At 41.4% G+C, this 20,242-nt stretch overlaps 2 protein-coding genes across 5 annotated transcripts in view; one reads left to right on the plus strand and one right to left on the minus strand.

The window, feature by feature from the left end:
- Positions 1 to 20,242, minus strand: part of PDP2 (pyruvate dehydrogenase phosphatase catalytic subunit 2) — a 172,953-nt gene that overhangs the window by 70,455 nt on the left and 82,256 nt on the right. The window lies entirely within an intron of this gene.
- The window catches only part of CDH16 (cadherin 16), a 62,032-nt gene that overhangs the window by 39,166 nt on the left and 2,624 nt on the right, over positions 1 to 20,242 (plus strand). For all 4 annotated transcript variants that reach the window (XM_073307926.1, XM_073307924.1, XM_073307923.1 and 1 more), the window contains exons 13-16: positions 4,974 to 5,221; positions 8,158 to 8,291; positions 11,580 to 11,819; positions 14,131 to 14,247. In XM_073307926.1, coding sequence (XP_073164027.1) covers positions 4,974 to 5,221; positions 8,158 to 8,291; positions 11,580 to 11,819; positions 14,131 to 14,247 — 739 coding nt within the window. The remainder of the gene's footprint in view (positions 1 to 4,973; positions 5,222 to 8,157; positions 8,292 to 11,579; positions 11,820 to 14,130; positions 14,248 to 20,242) is intronic.

Below are 20,242 nucleotides of genomic sequence, written 5' to 3' on the forward strand. Positions count from 1 at the left end.
CCAGGAACACCTGAGTTCTAATCCTCTGACACTAACTTCTAGTTGTTATGTGGTCTTGTCACTTTCTCCCACGTCTCAGTTTCCTCATTCCTAAAATGGGGATTACACAATTCACTTACCTCAGAAGGGTGCAGTGAGAGTTATAGTTAAAAAGCATAAAAAGCATGTATTGAAAATGTAAGTGCTAAGTGTAATTGTTATTACCAGAGAACGCTCAAAACTATGGTTAAACCTACTGGGAGAGTAATCTATCAATCTCCTTCCTTCTCACAAGCCTATAGTTCAGAGGGATACTATAACCGAGCTACATTTCAGAGTAGCAGCCGTGTTAGTCTGTATTCGCAAAAAGAAAAGGAGTACTGGTTAGTCTCTAAGGTGCCACAAGTACTCCTTTTCTTATAACCCAGATAGCTACACATAATCACAATGGTAATCAGTAGGAGACAGGAAGGAATCCTGCATCAAAAAGTGAGTTGCAGCCAATCCCAGAGTGCTGTTTCAATCCATGAATGTATTTATTTGGTCTGTGGTTTAAAAGTTGCCCTTACAGAATGATGATGATTACATTATTCTAATATTATTTTAAATCATTGAGAGGAATGTTAACTTTGTTTTAGTGTTTAGTAAACCAGCAGGGTTACTAATAATTCTACCCCATCTCTGTGGTTTGTGTGCTCTCTGACGTAAACCAGGCACATCTGGAAGTAAATCATTGCTGAGAATTGTAAAACCAAGATTCTATCAAGTCATCATTGTTTTCAGAATGCTCCTCCTCCCGAGTGCCAATTTGGGGCTCTTGGTTTTCTTGTCAGAAGTGCTGGTTGGCTTGGCTGGGACCTCCCCCTCCCTCCCACACTCCTATCCCTTCTCCTTTTTAGGGGTTTTTTTGGGGTGGGGGTTAATTTGCTGGTTTTTAACATATAAGGAAGTGAGAAATTAAAGCATTTTCTGTATCTAAACAAATAAACACATTAGAAGTGAGTTTCAACTAAATTCAGACAGGAAAAGAGAGCAGAAGATGTGGCTCTAAGAGTATGTCTACACTGGACCAGGAGGTATAATTTCCAGCTCGGTTCAACATACTTACACTAGGTCTGAGCAAGCTAGTGAGCGGAAAGTTGCAATAATGTCACAACAGCCTGGGTGTCAGAATGGGTTAGCTGCTCCGAGTACAATCCTGTGTAAAATGCTAGGTATGTACTCAGGCAACTAGCCCATCCCAATGCCTGTGCCCTGCTATGGCTGCATTGCCATTCTTAGCATGCTAGCTCAATCAAAGCTAACACAGATATGCCTACTCGAGCGCCAATGTAAACATATCCTAACATTGACTCCTCTTTGTGGCCTGGGGCAAGTGGCTCTGCTTCAGTTTTCAATCTGGAAAATGGGGATAATAGTGTTTATCAACCTTGTATTGTGGTTGTTGGGTTTCATTAATGTCCTCCTCCCTAGTGCCAATTTGGGGCCCTTGGTTTTCTTGTCAGAAGTGCTGGTTGGCTTGGCTGGGACCTCCCCCTCCCTCCCACACTCCTAATAATTAAAAACAAAAAACTTGGAAGACAAAAGTATTAGATCAGTGCTAAGTAGTGGCAGTAGCATTCTGTATTTCCATGTAAAAACATTAGACAATGATTGCAATTTATAGGTAGAATAAAACAAAATATTTTACAGTGCCTAATAATTTAAATTTATATAGCACCAGGATTTCACTTCAAAAACATTATCAGTTGCTTCCTTAGGGCTTGATCTTATGCTCACTAGAGTCAGAGGCAAAGCTCCCATTGATTTCAGTGGCACAGAATCAGGTCCTTATTAGATACAAATTAGCCCCACTTTACCCACAGGAAAGATGAAATACAGATGTGAAATGATTTGAACAAGGTCCCCGAGTGACTTGGCAGCAGATCTGGGAATAGAACCAGTATCTCCTGACTCCCAATATTGTACTTAACCAGCACATCACACTTCCTCTCTGGAATTAAAGAGGCAGTGTTATATTTTTCTATTTTGCCTCTTCTAAAAGATCCCATAAAACAATTGCATCTTCCTTTCAGTAATGTTGTCATACCCCTCATTATGACAGAGGCAGTATACCAAAGTCTCCACAGGTTCAGTTTATTAGAGGAATACTTACAGAACAAGTTACAGTGGAGTGGCATCTTACGCGGGGGTTAGGTTCTAAAGTCAGCGCGTAAGGCGAAAATCGCGTATAGACAAAATTACCCTTGAAAATCCCTTAAATCGCCCATAAAGTACAGTATACACTCTATCACATTAAGATTGGGATCAGCATCCATAGTGCTAAGTATCCGTGAGAATGTAAGCCTCGTGTACGTGGCCTTGAAACAGTGAATCATGCCGTGGTTGAGAGGTTGGAGGATGGAGGTGGCATTGAGGGGGAAAAAAGACGACTTCAACGTCGTTATGCGCAAACCAGAGTGCCACAGGGTGGCCAGGAGCATTGTCTACGAACAGCAACACTTTAAAGTCAAGTCCTTTCTCTTTGAGGTACCGCTTGACCTCCAGAATGAAACACTTGTGGAACCAATCCAGAAATAATGCTGCTGTCACCCAAGCCTTTTTATTTGATTGCGAGAACACAGGCAGGAGATTTTGTTCTCGCCTTTTAGGGCACGGGGATTTGAAGCCCTCTAGAGCAAGCCCAGCTTTATTAAATGTCCAACCACATTGCCACAAAACAACACAGTCACACGGTCTTTAGCTGCTTTGAAGCCAGGGGCTTGTCTTTCTGATTTCGAAGTGTAAGCGCGGTTGCACATTTTTTTTCCAGAAGAGCCCAGTCTCCTCAGCATTAAAAACTTGTTCTGGAAGATAGCCCTTTTCTTTTACGATTTTCTTTAATTGTTCGGGGTAGGCTTTTGCTGCCTCTTCATTGGCAGATGCAGCTTCACCAGTAGTCTGCACGTTTTTGAAGTTGAAGTGGTTCCTAAAGCTGTTAAGCCAACCTTGGCTGGCTTTGAATTCCTTCTCATCAGAAGGCTGTCCCTCTTCGGCGGGAGGTTTGAACAGCGCATAGAGGCTAAGAGCCTTTTCTCGCAACGTGTTGCCATCGATAGGGACACCTTTACAGTTCATGTCTTCCAGCCATAAGTTTAATGCCTTTTCAGTCTTCACTAAAGTCTTATCACGCACCTGGCTCATCACCTTAGCAGTTATTGGAGCACTTGATCCCACGGCTTGACGAATTTCTCTCTCTCGAATCTTGATGGCACAGATGCTAGATTCGTTGCAGCCATATTTATGCGCCACGTTGGAGACCGACATACCATCTCTCAATAAGTCCAACACAGCCAGTTTTTCCTCCAGCGTTGGAACAGATTGCTGTTTCTTCGGTTGGGCACCAGATGAAGTTGTTAGCTTGCGTTTAGGGGCCATGTTGTATGAAAAATACGTACAGTATCTTTAAACACTAGAATCACACTCAGCATGGCGAAATGCTCACACTGTGAGAGGCACGCGGGAACTGAGACTGACTGAGGGAACAGCAAATTCACATCTCCCATCTCACACTCACTCCGGGGCATATGCTCATTGAGTGGAATGGTGGGCAGAATCACCCACACTATTTACAGGTATCTTGTTATTTTTCTTTTTTTTTGCCAGTCACGTAGAGTTGAATTTGCGTAAGTTAAATAAGCATATGATGCGACTCACCTGTAGTTTCTTAATGGGGGGATTTCAATGCACACAGAGGAGGCAGAATGCTCATGGAGTATTGTGCCATGACCAAATAAGGAAAAAAGGAGATTTCTACACCCAAGCCTTAGTGAAATATTGCATATAATGAGCATCTCTCTGAACTGTTCCTGCTGTGCTTGCTGACCTGCAGGTTTTACATGTTAAACCACAAATGCTAATAATGTAATGGGAAACCCTTTCACAAATAGAATAGGATATTTGATAGTAATGGTCCAAAACACAAGAGTAATTACTGTTGTATTTTTATAGATTGAAAGATTTACTGTACATAATACAACATAAATGCCTTGAGGTGTAAGCCCCCAGTCAAGATACCTGAAGGCAGAACTCAGTCCTATGAATTAAAGAAGGACTGGTATTGAGATTAAGTTTAGGGTAGGGTTTGAATTTGGGCTAAGTGGTAGAAGTCTCAAATTCTCACCATTCGAAGCTGTCATGGAAAAAGTATGTTCTCAATAAATGTAACTCACAGACAACCCAAATTACATTCCTTCTAGTTTTGGTTCCAACCCAGATCAAAAATCTAGGCATAGGTTTGGATCTGGCTATTCAAATTTCCTCTCAGTGAAATTCAAAGGGCTTTAGATATAGGTGGTTGGTTTCAGTTCATCTCTGTTAAGAATTCAGATGAAACACTTATTTCATTCCTATTTTTTTTAATAATTCAAAACACAGTGATTGAAATAGCTTACCTTTAAACATGGTGACGTACAAAAACAGCTATTTGGAAAATGGTTTCTCCCCATGGAAAATTTTGACTTTGTGGCAAAAAATTTAAAACCAAAAATTTCTAGTCAAAATGGTACCACAGTGCCTCAAGGGAGTTGTAGTTTGTGTGCTTTGTATCCCCTCTCTCTTTTTGGTCTGGGCTTCCTGGACAGACTGCATCTCCCATAATGCACCACAGTCTCCTTTCTTGCTGAGTCACAGCCTGCTGAACATCATGGAATTTTTTAATGTTGGTGTATCATGGGAGATGTAGTCTGGCGAGGGAACCTGGCCCACAGAGGAGGATAGGGGCATGAGGCAGACAGACTACAACTGTTGCTCTGAGGCAACAGCATTTATGAATTTAAACTTTTTGGCTTTTGGGTGTTCAGCTTTTTAACTGAAAGACAATACTTTCCACAGAAAGCAGCCACTTTTAGTGAAAGCCTTCATTCAGTCACAAAACCCGATTTTCTGTCAAAAAATTTGTCAGGAAATTTTTGACTAGCCTGACTTAAAAAGACACCCAATTAATGTGATTACAGGAATTTGACTACGAGACTGTTCAGGAGTATGTTTTGATTGTCTCGGTGAGAAACAATGAAGAACTGGTTGAGAAAGAGCAGGATGCCAGCTCTACAGCTACAGTGCATGTGTTGGTTAAGGATGTAAACGAAGCACCTGTACTTACACAGAAAAGGTATGAGGTCAGCATACCAGAAAGCGTAGAGTTGGGAACAGTGCTACTGACTGTTAAGGCTACTGATCCTGACATCTACACACCATCATTAAGGTAAGACTTTCCCTTTATCTGATGAAATTGTGCTATGTTGCATCCTTTGGGACTGATGATTTTTTAAAGCACTCTGAAATGTTCTCCTTTGAAGAGCCCAGAATGATGTGTTCAGTTAACATGGTTGTTTCTGGTGCCTTGACATGGCGTTTAGCCCAACAGCAGGAATCATTAGAGACAGCCACCCCTGGCCTGATTCTTTGATATATGGGACAAAACCATCTTCAGTAATGAATCTATAACCCTGAAATGACAACACCTTGAACTAGAATAGTCATACTAGGGAATTTATCACACTAAGGAACTGTAGGAGGTGATGCCTGGAGAGAACTGGCTGATCAAAAAGAATAATATGAGAGGCTGGCATGCTTTTGATTTGAGAGGGAAATATATTATTTCAGTCCAAAAGGACATTCCCCACCCTGGCAACTTTCCAACACTTGGGGCCAGGCCCAACCCTCAGAAAAGCCCCAGGAAGGGTGGAGTGGGTGGCATTGTGAATTTCCCCTAGAAGGGAGCCAAAGGTATAAAGGTTGAGTCCAAAACACCACATCCACACATTGGTAAATCCATGACTGGGAGGAATGTGGCTGGGCAGTGAGGAACCAGAAGAAAAGCACCATACCACACTCAAACTTGTAGGGATTTCCTTATGTATAATACTGCCATCTCTAGTCCTGATCCATATGGACAGACTGCTGTGGAGTTGAATAGGCAATAGATCAAGCCCTGTGTTATCAGTTTCCTAACCCAGTGATTACGCTGCACTGTGAAACAACCTGAGGGGCAGAGGCAGGTAGAAGTGGGTCAGAGTGGGAGCAGGGAATAGAGAGGGGGCACAATTGCCCCAGCCCTCCATGGCTCCCCCAAGATCCATGAAAATTCCTTGTAGAAACACCATTACCCAGAGGCTTTGAGGGCTACACCCACACCTCTCCTGCTAGTAGCAATGAAGTAAATCCACCCCTAAGTTAAAGGGATGATCTGTAGGAAACTGAGTTGAAACATGTAGACTTTATTCGAGCTTCTCCTGTGTAGGCCATAATCTGGCTCCTGTTTAGGCAATGCAGTACCCATTCTTTCATAAATGTGATCACATTTATATCCTTCACTGTCTGAATAAATGTAAAAGTCAAGTATAAGGAATGCTTACTGCGAGATCGTTTTGTTCATTTGGACATGGAGAGTTTGTTTCCCTAATGATGCTGGAGAGGTTATCAAATTAACACATGAACAGGAACTGCATATACCAGCATGTGAGCATTACCTTTAAATGGGGGAGAGTAGATAGAAAAATATATTTATAGATGAATACATTCAAAATTCTAAACTCATCTGCAATAGCCCATGAAGCATGGGTTTTGGGTTTTTTTGACCAAATAGAAGGTTAACGGTTCACTTTTTATTCAAAACCTAAAATGGAAATTGCAGTTGTTTAAAGAGCATCCAGGGCAAAAGAGAATGAAAAATTCTTGCATGTTTTAGAGGCAATGTCTGGATTTCTGGCTAAAATGGAGGAGGTAAATTATAGATGCCCTGGCACCCTGCCAGAAAGCAAGCAGGAATTAATGAGCCAGTGTATAATTTCCTTCAGAGCACAGTCTACAGTTCAAATTACCTCTTATTTGTTCCTGTAAACATGTACCCAAACAGCATTAAAATAAGGACACAATTTTAATCTGATCCTTTAAAAAATGGATTAATTGCTGGTCTAGTAGTGTTCAATATTAAATATAAACACAAAGGGAATCCTATCCAACAGATTCCTGGGGGCCTTCAAAATTCTGGATTTCCATTTTGTATTCAGTACTTGAAATACAGTTTTCCCTGGGAAAGCCAGAGGTAACTTCAGAAAGTGCTGCATGGCTCTATTCCAAATGCATGCTACAACATGCTAGCATTGTCTTTTCTCTCCCATTTTGGCTATTGCAGCCTCCTCCTCATCTGGCCTTTCTAACATCCATCTCGTCCCCCTCAGGTTCATTTTCTGGCTCCCCGTTCTCCACCATATCAGATATCAAAGTCCATGAATATGCAGGTGGGGATTCTTTCAATGTCATGGAATTGTCAACTGGCACAGACTTGGTGTAGCTAGCTCCAGGAATCCTCCTTGCAGGATGCACTGGAGCCAGGGGCATGCTGGAATGGAGCGCTGGTGAAGCTGATGATGTGGCCCTAAAAATTCCACCACCACCACCAGTCAGACAAAACGTCAGATTGAGAATAGTGGTGTGCATCTCTCTCCAACCCCATCTCTTCTGCCTGCCACCCATAACTCTTCACCCGTAGCAATAAAACCATCACTTTTGTGAATCAGGCCCACAAGTGATTTAACTCACTGAACTGAAATTGATCTACACAGCCCACACACTCCACAGAATAAGAGGCCCTCTCATTGACTTCAGTGGAAATCACCTGTATCCCTCTATGGGAGACTATGGCCCAGGAGAATTTCTATCTACTGTCTCCAGTTTAAAGATAATACTCCTTTAAGAATTCCTGAAAGGAGACAGGGTTATTTTCACATTTATTGATACAATGAAGTTTCTGTTTTTAAAGCTCTGGGCTTGAATATTTCAGACTCACTAGATTTTTTTTATCAATTCCATCTTAATTTTTGATTTAGCAGATTCTATGATTTAGCAGATTGGAATTTTCTCCCTTTATTTTCACGTTCGTGATTTTGACTTTATGCCACAGTCTGAATCTTACTGTTCAGGGGAAAGGTGAAGGGAATTATATAATTAATAGCTGCATCATAACTGTGCATAGTAGAATTGACAGGCTAATGAGGAATAAAGCATATTCTGCTCGTTGTGAATGTGCAATGATATTCCAGGCTAATAACAAAACAGTAGGCCATGGTCTGATTATTCATTTAATAAAATATTAAATGAACATACTATAGATCACCTCTATCACATTTCACTTTACAGTTACTCCCTAAGAAATGATTCAATGAACTGGCTTTCCATTGATGAGCATTCTGGAGAAGTCAGAGTCATGCAGACTTTGGACAGAGAAATGATGCAGAATGTTTACACAGTGCAGGTTATTGCTCAGGACAAAGGTAAGAATGTGTATTTGGTTTTGGATGAGAGAGGTTTCTTTTGCTCTCAGGCACAGGGAAGAGATAGAGGACCAAACTCAGAGGTGATGCAAACAGGTTTGTAAGTGGATATATGTCTAAATAAGACATTCAGTCTATATTGGCATAACATATGCATTTGCAAAAAGGGAGACAGAAAAGATTTACTTTTTCTAGACTTTGACACACCTCTCAGATTGGAGTTTCTCCATGTAGTTTGTCTTGATTACAAAGACAGGAGCATCATGAGTCTATGAAACCTTGCATGATTTCACTAATTTTGCAAACAGCATGGAGAGAAAGATTTCTAGCTTAAGCTTCAGAGGGGTAGCTGTGTTAGTCTGGATCTGTAAAAGCAGCAGAGTCCTGTGGCACCTTATAAGGTGCCACAGGATTCTTTGCCACTTCTAGCTTAAGGTTTCACTCCTGCTTACTTTAGGAACCTGGGACTAAAGATTTCTGTAAGCAGTGCTGGGCTTGTGTTTACATTATGAGGTAAAAACTGACAGTTTTGTCATTACCGTATATGAAATGTGCAGCAGAACACACCTGCACCAAAATCCTTCCTTCATGGACTTACTGGTGGTCCATTTACTACTGAAAAGGACAGGTTGCACCTCCTGGACCTATGCATTATCTATGCATCCAAGTCTGAGATATACAGACTGCAAGGATTAGTAGTTTTGACGATCTGTCACAGCCAAATTCTGCTCTCATTTATATGATGTAAGTTTGAAGGAACATCACTAAGTCACCAAATTTACATCAATGTAATTGAGAGAAGACTCTAATCTTTTGTTTCACCTTCAAACCAACCAACCAACCTGAGATATCACTTTTCCCCCCCCAGGGTGTTTTGTTTATTTATTTATCTAAAAATAAAGTGACCACTATAGAGCTGGGAAACTTAAGGGAAATTGATTAATGCCAAGAAAACAAATTATTTAACAAATATTTTGAAACATACCTAAAGAAAAACTAGCTATTCTTTCTGTGGTGAAATGGCTTTGATTAACAGTCTGTCTTCCCATCCCCCTCCACACTAAGAATTGTATATGGATGGCCTTATTGAAATGTCCCGACTTAAAAAACGCTTTCAGTTGTATTTAACAAGAGGGCTTGTTGAGTGATATTCAATTCTCATTCAGCATCCCAAACAGCATAACTTGATTTTGATTTTTCTAACTCTACCACCACTGCAATCAGTGGACACAGGTGCATGGTCTGATTGTATGGATGGAAAATGACGAGGTTGTTTTTTAAAGACCAAAGCTGTTAAGTAAAGCATATCAACCATTTATTCCTATAAACGCTGCTTCTCAGCAATGATTCACACTTCAATGATGTCACGAACAAATTTACTTAAAAAAAACCCCAACTAATTCAGACAAGAACATTCGTCTTTCAGCCTGTCTGATTCACACCTGTGTCTGACACCAGACAGAGAATTTACTATTGTCACTGTCAATGAAAGAATCATATGTGAACGCAAGTATTGTAATTATATAAAAATCTTGTGTGTCATATGAAGCAGTAGTCATCTGGCTGTAGTGTGTAGTGGATGAAAGGCTTGGCATTCAAATTGCCGAAACCCAGCACCACCACTGAATGGTAAATCACTGAATGCATTTAAAGGGGCAAGGTCAAGGAAATGACTGATCACATTTCTTTATACACAATTGCAGTGAGAAACAAATAGGATGATTCATTCTAAAATATAAATAGCCACAAGTGTTCAAAAGGCCCAATCCCGCAAGGCACTGAAGCCAGTAGGAGTTGAGGCAGCTCAGCACCTTATGGAAGGAACTCGGCACATCCCAGGATTGCATCCTGATGTCTTAGCTTAGTGTTCCCTCATTACTGCGGGAGGGTCCATTCATAGAACTATCTGTAACTGTACACATAGTGTTCTGAGTACTGACCTGGCAACAGTGGAATCACCTCTACAGTTCTAACACAGATACTGGCTGCTACTACTTAGTAAGGGATCTTTTTTTCCTACCGCCACTTTATCAAATTTATATTGGTAAAGGTGCTAGTGACTCAACTTGAGGCTCACAGGACTTGCCACACAATACAAGTCATTCTGGCTTTTGATCATTTGGTTGGGACAGAGTACATGGACAGCCTTGGCGCGTATCTTTGTCCATTAACTCTGACAGGAATTTCATGACTATACTGATTAGGTCTGATATTTGGGAAGTATTTGCCAATACATATTGTTTTATTGCAACTTCTAAGAAATATCAATGGGTTCACCTAAGAGCATCCTCCTCACATGGATTGAGACTTAAATTCTCATCCGTTGAACATCTTTGTCATCCTTCTTTAGATTCTCTGATCTAGGAACATGTCTTTTATGAAGAGCTTAAAATTACAGATGTTCCTTTGAGTGTGGCTGTATCAAGCCAGCATAAAGAGGTGTTTTTATCCCTTTCTCCTACAAGTGATATCTATGTCATACATCACATGAAAGACTGCATTCAGACCCAAGTACTGAGTTTAAAAAAATAAAGATTATTGGTTTTAATTTTACCAATGCACTAAGGACAGCTGGGGGCCATGTTTTCAGCTGTTGTCACTAAATGTGCAGACACAAAAATGCATGCATACATGTGTGCACACAAACAAGAATTTGGTCATGCAGACTGGATGCTGGAATTGAGTGCATTTCACTTGTATGCTAGCAATCAATAGGTGTAAATGGTTGAGAACACCTGAAAATTTGGCACTGGAAAGTCTACACTGACTTCCTATGGTGAGAAAGGGTTAGGATTTCTGACAAAGTTAGATAAAGAAATGTGCTTTCATACTCCTCATTACAAGTTACTTGAAGGTTCTCAAGACCAAATGAGTCATGCTGTATGGCCGGGCTGAAAATGTGAGGAAGCTTCCAAGATACTAGCTGTTATATTACCTAAGACGTTCGCCCATGATTGCATTATAGTATCTGATTCAGAACTGTATTCTATTAAGGCTTTCTGTGAACCTCATTTCCTTTATATGCCTGTTTGGTTTCACGGAATTACACAAACCTTCCCACTTCCTCAAGTTTTATGGCCAAAGCTTTCAAAAGGGCTCAGCACCCAGAATCAGGGCCAGATTTTCAAAACAGTTCAGTATGCTGGGTGCCAGTTGGGTACTGAACACTTTTGAAGATCTGGTTCCAGATTTCCAGAAGAGCAAGGAAATATTGTAAACAGCTGTAATTCCAGCTCAGAAATAATTTCACTGCAATTTTATCTGTTTCACTTTGCGGTTTTCTTGCAGGTAGCCCATCAATGATGGTCACTGCTGATATAGCAATCCGCATCTTGGATGTCAATGATAACTCTCCATTCCTAGTAGGAGACTACTCCAGATCCCATCTCTGCACACCTCAGAGGGAAAAGCAATCCATCATTATCAGTGCATTTGACCCTGATGGGGCAGAAAACAGTGTCCCATTGATTTTTGCTCTTGCCAATAGCCCCATGCTTCGGAGAAACTGGAGGATCAACCTGATCAATGGTGTGTGAATGGTAACTATAGGGTTCATTACAGAGAAGTGATCAAAACCCTGTTTTAGTCCCACTCTAACTTTGTCTTAGGAAAATTGTTTGGGCTGAGAATTCCCACGTTGAACACGAAGGCCAAGGAGAATGTTTGTGGGAAGTGGGAAGGACATCTGGCAAATGGTTTTGAACTACAGGTCACTAAAAAGTTATTTCGATTTCAAAATTTGCCTTTTGTCCTTTTTTTTGGTCTTACACCAACAGCTTTTTACTACACTTTCAAACGTTCCACATGGTTAAACACCCCTGGAAAAAGAAAAGGAGGACTTGTGGCACCTTAGAGACTAAAATTTATTTGAGTATAAGCTTTCGTGAGCTACAGCTCACTTCATCGGATGCATTCAGTGGAAAATGCTCAAATAAATTTGTTAGTCTCTAAGGTGCCACAAGTACTCCTTTTCTTTTTGCGAACACAGACTAACACGGCTGCTACTCTGAAACCTCTCACCCCTGGAAATCTCGGGATGTATCTGAAGGAGAGGAGTTTTAATTAAGCCAAGTGGTAAAATATTATTTGTTATGGATGGTTTGGGGGTCCAATCCTGCTCCCTTTGATTTCAATGGGAGTTACTGACCCAATTCCTGCCCTTAATAATGCCAATAGGAGTTTTTGTCATTGGCTTCAAGTAGGAGTAGGATCAGCACTTGATCATGCTCCTTCAATTGACTGGTTTCAGCCTAGAGAGAGCAACAGGATTTTTCCATAGCTAACTGCTGAACTGATAGTTCTCCATTCCACTCAAGTGGTGGAGGGCAGTATTTTTGGAGTGGGGTCTGGGGGCCAGCATTCCAGGTCAGCACATAAGGGTCGTTTTATTAGGGAGAACCAGTAGGTTTTCCCCCCTTAGGTAAGACTGAAAATATAGTCCCATTATAAGGCTGATTTTGATCTCCTTGTAACTTTTAAAGAAGAGCAATAGTCTCATGCTTTCCAGCTCTTTCAGTTAAGTCTCAATAGCAACTAGAAGATTTTCTGAAAATGCTGATTAAACTGAGTAGGCACTTGGAGATCAAAAGACTTTAAAATGGCTCCTTGTTGAAACCTTTGGAAATTGTCTTCTGTGTGTTTGTGCCCATCTGCCTACACCATTAGATAACATTACATAGAAAATTTCAAACATTTTCAAGTTTGGTTCCCACAAGTGGCAGTTTTTAAAGGCAGGAGCAGTAGAGTGTTTAAGAAACTGTCAGTATTTGAAAGCCAGATGTGATTATCATTCAATGATGAAGCTTACTGAGAAAGGAATTATAACAACAGAGAAAGGTTTTGTCATCAGCCTCTGAACTAATTCAACCTCTGGTTAGTTTTCAAAAGTCAAAGGAAGTTCTCACATCTGACAAATAGATCTACGAGGTGTTTACATGGAAGATGCATAGATACTAGCTGTATAAAACTCTAAGATAGAGAGATAGATGGGTCAGTAGGGATTTTAGTATAATATTTGTGTTAGTCAGATACCAAAATCAATGTATTTTCTCTTAAGGGCTATTGTTAATGGGAAATATTACTTAATATATTTGTCAATGGACAATAAGATCTTTTAGGAAGTAAGTCCTTGTTATTGTTGTTTCTTGATAATAATGTTGTAAATATACTTAATAGGAAAGCATATATCATTGTTATGGTAACATTATGTATGCTCCTTGCAGTTGATATTGATCAGTGTGTGTCCTTAATGTGTGTGTGTGTGTGTGTGTATTTCCTCTCTCCTTTGTGTATTTTGAGGTTTCTGATGGAATGGGGTTTATTTTGGGTCAGAGTTAAGGTTGCTATGATGTGATATAACACACATTTCTGATAAAAATAATGGGTGAAATCATCACCCCTCCTCTTAGTGGCCAGGTAAAATTGCCAGAGCAGCAAAAAGGAGGCCTACAAATCCTGGCTCCAACTGGGGGACAATTATCCTGGCGCCAGGTCTGTGGAAGACAGCTGTACGGCTGTCTCGCAAGCACCCCTTTGCAAGCCCTGGACAAGAGCAGGGGCTGGCCTGGGAGGGGTACGTTAGAGGCAGGGCAGAACATAGTGCTGCAGAGATTCCAGGCAGTGCTACAGACCATATGGTGGCGCAGGGAGGCTGCCGTAACTTAGCCCCACAGCTTCCTAAGGTACACAGCAGCCCAGGATCAGTGTAAGGTTAGAAAAGAGGGAGTGACTGCAAGCCACAGCTGGTTTGTTTTGTTGTCCCCTCGCTCCTTCCCTCCTCATTCCCAGTTCTGATATTTGTCCTTCTGTTTCATTTTGCATGTTCTCTGTTACTCTGCAGACACACATGCTTATCTCACCATGGGAATCAGTTGGCTGGAACCCAAAGTGCACCTTGTTACCTTTATCCTGAAAGACAGTGGAACTCCATCTAAAGCCCAACACATTCAACTACCAGGTAATAAGAAGGCATTTCATGCTGAGAGGGTTCTTATAACACAGTCCATTAATCTACTCCAGTGGTTCTCAAACTGTGGTTGGGACCACAAAGTGGGTCGTAACCCTATTTTAATGGGGTCACAAAGGCTGGCTTAGACTTGCTGGGACCAGAGCTGAAGCCTGAGCCCCACTGCCCGGGACCAAAGCCCAAGGGCTTCAGCCCTGGGCAGGGGTACTCAGGTTACAGGCCCCCTGCTGGGGTTGAAGCCCTTGGGCTTTGGCCTCCCCACCTGGGGCAGTGGGGCTTGGGCTTTGCCCCCCACACCCAGGGTGGTGGGGCTCAGGCTTTGGTCCCCTCTCCTGGGGTCGTGTAGTAATTTTTGTTGTCAGAAGGGGGTCACGGTTCAATGAAGTTTGAGAACCCCGATCTACTCTTTTCTCCACGTTAATAAGTTAAGGAGTTACAAAGATCTTCCTTTGTAAATTACGGTCTCTACTAGCCTCTCTTTTCCGCTCTTTCCATGTGGCACCTGTAATGTAGCGCCTGCAGTGGAATGTCATCTCAGGTCGCACTCACTCAGTTCGCTTTCTGGGTTTTAATCTGGAGGGTGTTTTTTTATAATCACACTGGTGTTCTGTTATTCAAGCCGTTCTCATTATATACAACACCCCATGCGCCACCCTGGAGCTGCAATTTTAAAGCTATCAGTAAAGACATCTGCTTGTAAAAATAGTTTTGCCTCACCTCAGGCAGCACAAAGAGTTGGTAACAGCAGAGAGACCTCACAGGTGCAGGGTCAAGTGCAACCTCAGGAAAGTCCCTGATTTGACACGGTTGCTCAGATATGCTGGCTGCAAAGGTGGCACGCCTGCTAAGAGCCAATAGCAGCAGCAGAACATCTTGGGGTGGGTGATTGCTCCACAATTCATCTAGAGACACAGTGCACCCCTGGCAACCCTCTGAAAGGAAGAAGGATCACTAAGAGACCGCCTGGCAAAGAGAAGACACACAAAGAAAGACCAGAAAATCCAAGGATACTCGTTGGACCACTCTTGGTCACTTCCAGATGAAGGGCTAAATAATTACAGCTCCCCTTTGCCAATACCCTAGGAAGGGAGCAGGCACAGGGAGCCTCTCCAACTAGCACATCAGTGCAGGAGCCAGACAGCATAGACCTAATATTCAGGCTGTGTAGGGCTGGTGACTACACCAAGCAGCATGTCATCAAGGCTAGCAGCATGGGCAGGGCCCTGCCACACTGTGTGCCTCCTAGTGTGTGACAGCACATGCTGTTCCTTTTTGTAGCCGGTGTAAGCACAGTTTAGTATGTTCACTATAGCACAGTACATGTGTCTGCTTTGCACTGATGAAAGTCCTCAGAGTATCTCCAGTCAGCCACCTTCTCCCCATACCTCCTGGTGAGAAGCAGTCCATGATTTGGCCCATAAGGGAGACTCATGACAAGGGGTTTAGACTGGATAATTAGAATGGTCCATTCTGGCTTTAAAATCCACAAGTCTGAAGTAAGAGGTGAAATATTCACAGCAAGCTATTCAATATGTGCAGGACTTGTAGATTCTTTCAAAATTCTCCAGCCAGTGCAAATTATTAAGCACAACAGAGAAAGATTTCATGCTTGTTACTCAAAACGTCCAAGTTAGGAACATGCTTCAGCAAAAATAAAAATGAATTTTCCAGAGAATTAAACCATGTAGCATTGAGCTTCTAGTGGCCTAATGCTGAGGCTGTTCTGTGCATTCCCACTGACGCTATTTTTGCTACGTTCCTTCAAACTGTTCTGAGTGCCAGAACACATTTTGGGAAGAGCAGTTTTGTTTCTCGGACAGCATGTACATGAATGCATAAATGATATTTTTGCCTTAGGCCAAGAACCAAAAGTCTATGTTCCTGTTTTGCACCTGAGCTGTTGCCTTTGCGAAAACATTTGCAACTTCAACAGAAGATATGCAGTCACTTATTTTATTCTCTACTTTATCTGTGTCTCATTACTAAGAACCTAGACCGAATTAATCTCCTGTGGAACCTCTTATGTTAATTGTGTCATGTAAAGAAAATGAAAGCTTTCCTCAAGGATAAACACCGGATGTTAGAGCCCCAAAGAGTTACATAATTAAGGTGCCCTGTTCAAGGATTGTATGAACAATGCAGAACATATTTTTAACTACAGACAGTGCACATGTCAACAGTTCGCTTACCGCTCCTCTCCCAAGTAAATATCCACAGTAATTTTCCTACTACAGACCCAGATGAAGATATGGTAATTGGATGGAGAAGCACCACATGTGAGATGTGAGAGATGGCTGGTTGGCTGTGGATCCACATACAGAGATTTCTAATAATGGTTGCTATTTAGGGACAGAGAGGGGAAGTATGGAGACTGGAGGAAGAATGAGGGTCTAAAGTCAGAGAAGGCAAGCCCAGTAAGTCTCACTTCAGTGGCAGGAGAGATTCAAGACACATGAATAAGAGAAAAGGAGTACTTGTGGCACCTTAGAGACTAACCAATTTATTTGAGCATGAGCTTTCGTGAGCTACAGCTCACTTCATCAGATGTTTACCGTGGAAACATCTGATGAAGTGAGCTGTAGCTCACGAAAGCTCATGCTCAAATAAATTGGTTAGTCTCTAAGGTGCCACAAGTACTCCTTTTCTTTTTGCGAATACAGACTAACACGGCTGTTCCTCTGAAACCCATGAATAAGAGATGAGATTACAAACAGGGAAGAAACATGAGCTGTTAAGAATGAGTCTACATAAATAGTAAATCTTATTTGACAAACTTAGTGGAATTTACTTAGGGGATAATGAGCAGAACATACAGGACTGAACACAGCGAATAATCTACTTCAGGTTCAAAAGAAGGCACGTGCCATAGCACAGCACAGTCTGCTAGTATATAAAGCTAGCAAACCTGTCCTACGTGGCTCTAAATGGTGTAGAGAAAATTATAACATTAAAAAGTGAAAGTAGCTCAGAACAGGAGGAGTATCACAGGTGTCATCTTTTGGGTCTGTGCCAGTGTAATTCTGAGCAGTTTATATGAGCTTATGTTTGTTTTGTCTGAATTCATAAGATGTTTCAAAAGCCTCAGTTACATTTTATAAGGTCAGCAGGCACTTACATTTTTGAGAACCCATCGCAATAGATGTGCGCGGGTTCAGGAGTCTGTAATGTTTTGATATTTGTATTTAAAATTGCTACACAGATTCATCTGCATGCATTGCACTTGTATTTGAAAAAGAACCATTTAGAGGGGCTATTTTAAGGATCACTAAGTGGAACATCCTTAGTGCGAACACACTGAAAAGATAAATGGAAACATTTAATATCGATGCATCATTATTCCTCTGCACCAGTTAATCAGACTACTGTTCCAAAGACTGCAGTAAGAAAGTAAATACATATAATGAACTGTAGCAGTAACACAATTCATTAACACAGGCATTTACTTTCAAATAAGAGAATTCTGTGATTTCAGTGGCAAAATCATAGCACACCTATAGTGCTGGGAAGACAGGAGAGAAGAGTACACTAAAAGTCTCTTTCACCCTCACAAGATCATGACAGGCTACTGAGCTATTGCTCCGTTGAGCACATAAGGGCATTGACCTTATGAATGAAGGCATTGCCATATCAGGTCAGGCTGAAGTCTATCTACTCCATAGTCTTTGATAGGCTATGTGTATACAGGGATAAAAGATCCACAGCATGGCCGTGTCTGGCCTGGGTCAACTAACTCAGGCTTGCAGGGCTCAGGATGCAGGGCTAAAATTGCTGTCTAGGCATTCGGGCTCAGGCTAGAGCACAAGCTCTGGGACCCTCCACCTCTGTAGGTCCCAGAGCTTGGGCTCCAGCCTGAGCACGAACGTCTCCATGGTGATTTTTCATCCCTGGAGACTGAGCCACACAAGCCCAAGTCAGCTGACCTGGGCCAGCAGTGGGGTTTTTTCCCCTTTGTAGAGGTAGCTATAAAGGCCAGTGTCTGATGCTTCAGAGGAAGGTCTAAGAACTCACAGTAGGCAGACCTGGGAAATTTGACCCCCCCCCAACCCACCCCAGTAATCTACCAATCTAATCTAATAGACATTGGTTTAAACCCTGATTTTTGAGATTTAATATCCTTTCCAAAATTGTTGTGAGCATTAACTGTTATAACTTTGGATATTCTTGTTATCCATTACATGACAAGTCCCTTTTTGAATCTTGCTAAGTTCCTGGCCTCAATGACTTCTTTTGCAATGATATCTAAATGCTATGTATTGTGTGAAAAAGTCTTTCCTTTTATCGGTTTTGAATTTGCCACCTTTTAATTTCATTGAATGTCCCATGATCCAAGTCTTATTGAAGTCAATAGAAAGATTCCCTTTGACTTCAATGGTCTTGGGATTGGGTCTTTAGTGAAACTGACTAGTGCATCTGTGAGTTTACGTAGACAAATGCTCCACTTTAAATACATGATTAGTCTTACTGAACTCAAAAGGACTACTCATGTGCAAGTTAAGCACATGCATAAATCTTTGCAGGATGGGTGCTTAAGAATTTCACAGAGATTTGGTCACACAAAGCTTTTGTCAAACAACTTGAATCTCAAATAAATGTATAAAGTCACAGGTCTGTTTGCAGACAATCTATGAACAGGAAAAAGAGCTAAATTCACCTTATAAATTATTTGTTGTAAGTTGTTCACCTGGTTCTATTAATGCAAATGATTTTCTCATGAAAGGGTTAAAACTGATATCTCAGAATTTAGGCTTTGTTGGTACGTACAGAGTTGATTACAAGCCAAGCTCTTGCTTTTAAAATGTTAGTTTATACAGCTAACAGTGCTAAGTAGGGTTGGAAAGTTGTTATTGCTGAAGATGTTACAACTTTAAAATAATTTTGCTAATGATTTCTTTGCAATTTCTCTCCCTGTAACATTGCTAGCTAGGGCTAAAAATATACGGAAGATGGTTTTTATTTTTGCCAAATAGCTAGGCGAGGGCAGAGAATTGGTTCAGGGTTGTTTACACCTCTGATATGTGAGGTGCTCATCAAAAAAATTGGTTGAGAATGGGGATGGGTGAACTAATCTGGGCAAAATAAACCCTGAATCCTAGTCTGAAGCTGACCTGAGTTCCCATCTGTTTGAGTTTTACCCATATGAATACCAGGTCTTTGCCTGTGTCTGCTTATCCTTTTCTTTCATAGTTTTAGGTAATTTTCTCTGATTCCCATTCTTGGATTGTCAAGAAGGTGGATTTATTTTGTTGCAAATAAGGCAGAGCTGAGTTCAGCTGCAAACTCAGGCTCCTCTTCCTTTCCCAACCTTGTAACCCTGTGTAACTGGGATCCCGGGGGAGCCGCACTGAGGTCACTCAATTAGGGTGAACTGCAAAGAATGGGGCAGGCAATCCCCAAAGCTGGTGGATATTCCAACACTTAAATTTACCAAACCAACACAAAACTGCTTCTATAATACCTTACTGGTTACTGAGAAGCCAACACAGTTCCCTTCAAGCAATCCAGCATCAGGCCTCCTCCCCAACACCCAAGTCAAATGTAATGAGGCTTACTGAAAATCTTATTCATCATATCAAAACGTTCTACCAATCCCAAAGGATTACACACATTACCTCTCAGCTTAATGAATATTCCATATCTTGCCCAAACACACGCTTACAGCTAATTCTTATAACTAAACTAAAATTTATTAAAAGAGAAAAGAGAGAGTATTGGTTAAAAGATCAGTATACATACAGACATGAGTACAGTTCTGAGATCAGATTCATAGTGGAGATGGTGAGCTTTATAGTTGCAAAGGGTTCTTTCAGATTTAGTCAATAGGTTCAATGTCCATATTCAGGGTGATCCAGTTAGGACTGGAGATCTCAGCCTTATGTCTTAAGCTTCCCCTGCATGAAGCATCAAGTAGATCTGAGGTAAAAAGGATCAGGACTTGAGGGGGTTTTATACAGTTCCAGGCCTTCTCTTGACAGGTCGGAGTCCTCAG

This window comes from Lepidochelys kempii, chromosome 12 (genome assembly GCF_965140285.1).
Source record: "Lepidochelys kempii isolate rLepKem1 chromosome 12, rLepKem1.hap1, whole genome shotgun sequence".
Taxonomy (NCBI): domain Eukaryota; kingdom Metazoa; phylum Chordata; order Testudines; family Cheloniidae; genus Lepidochelys; species Lepidochelys kempii.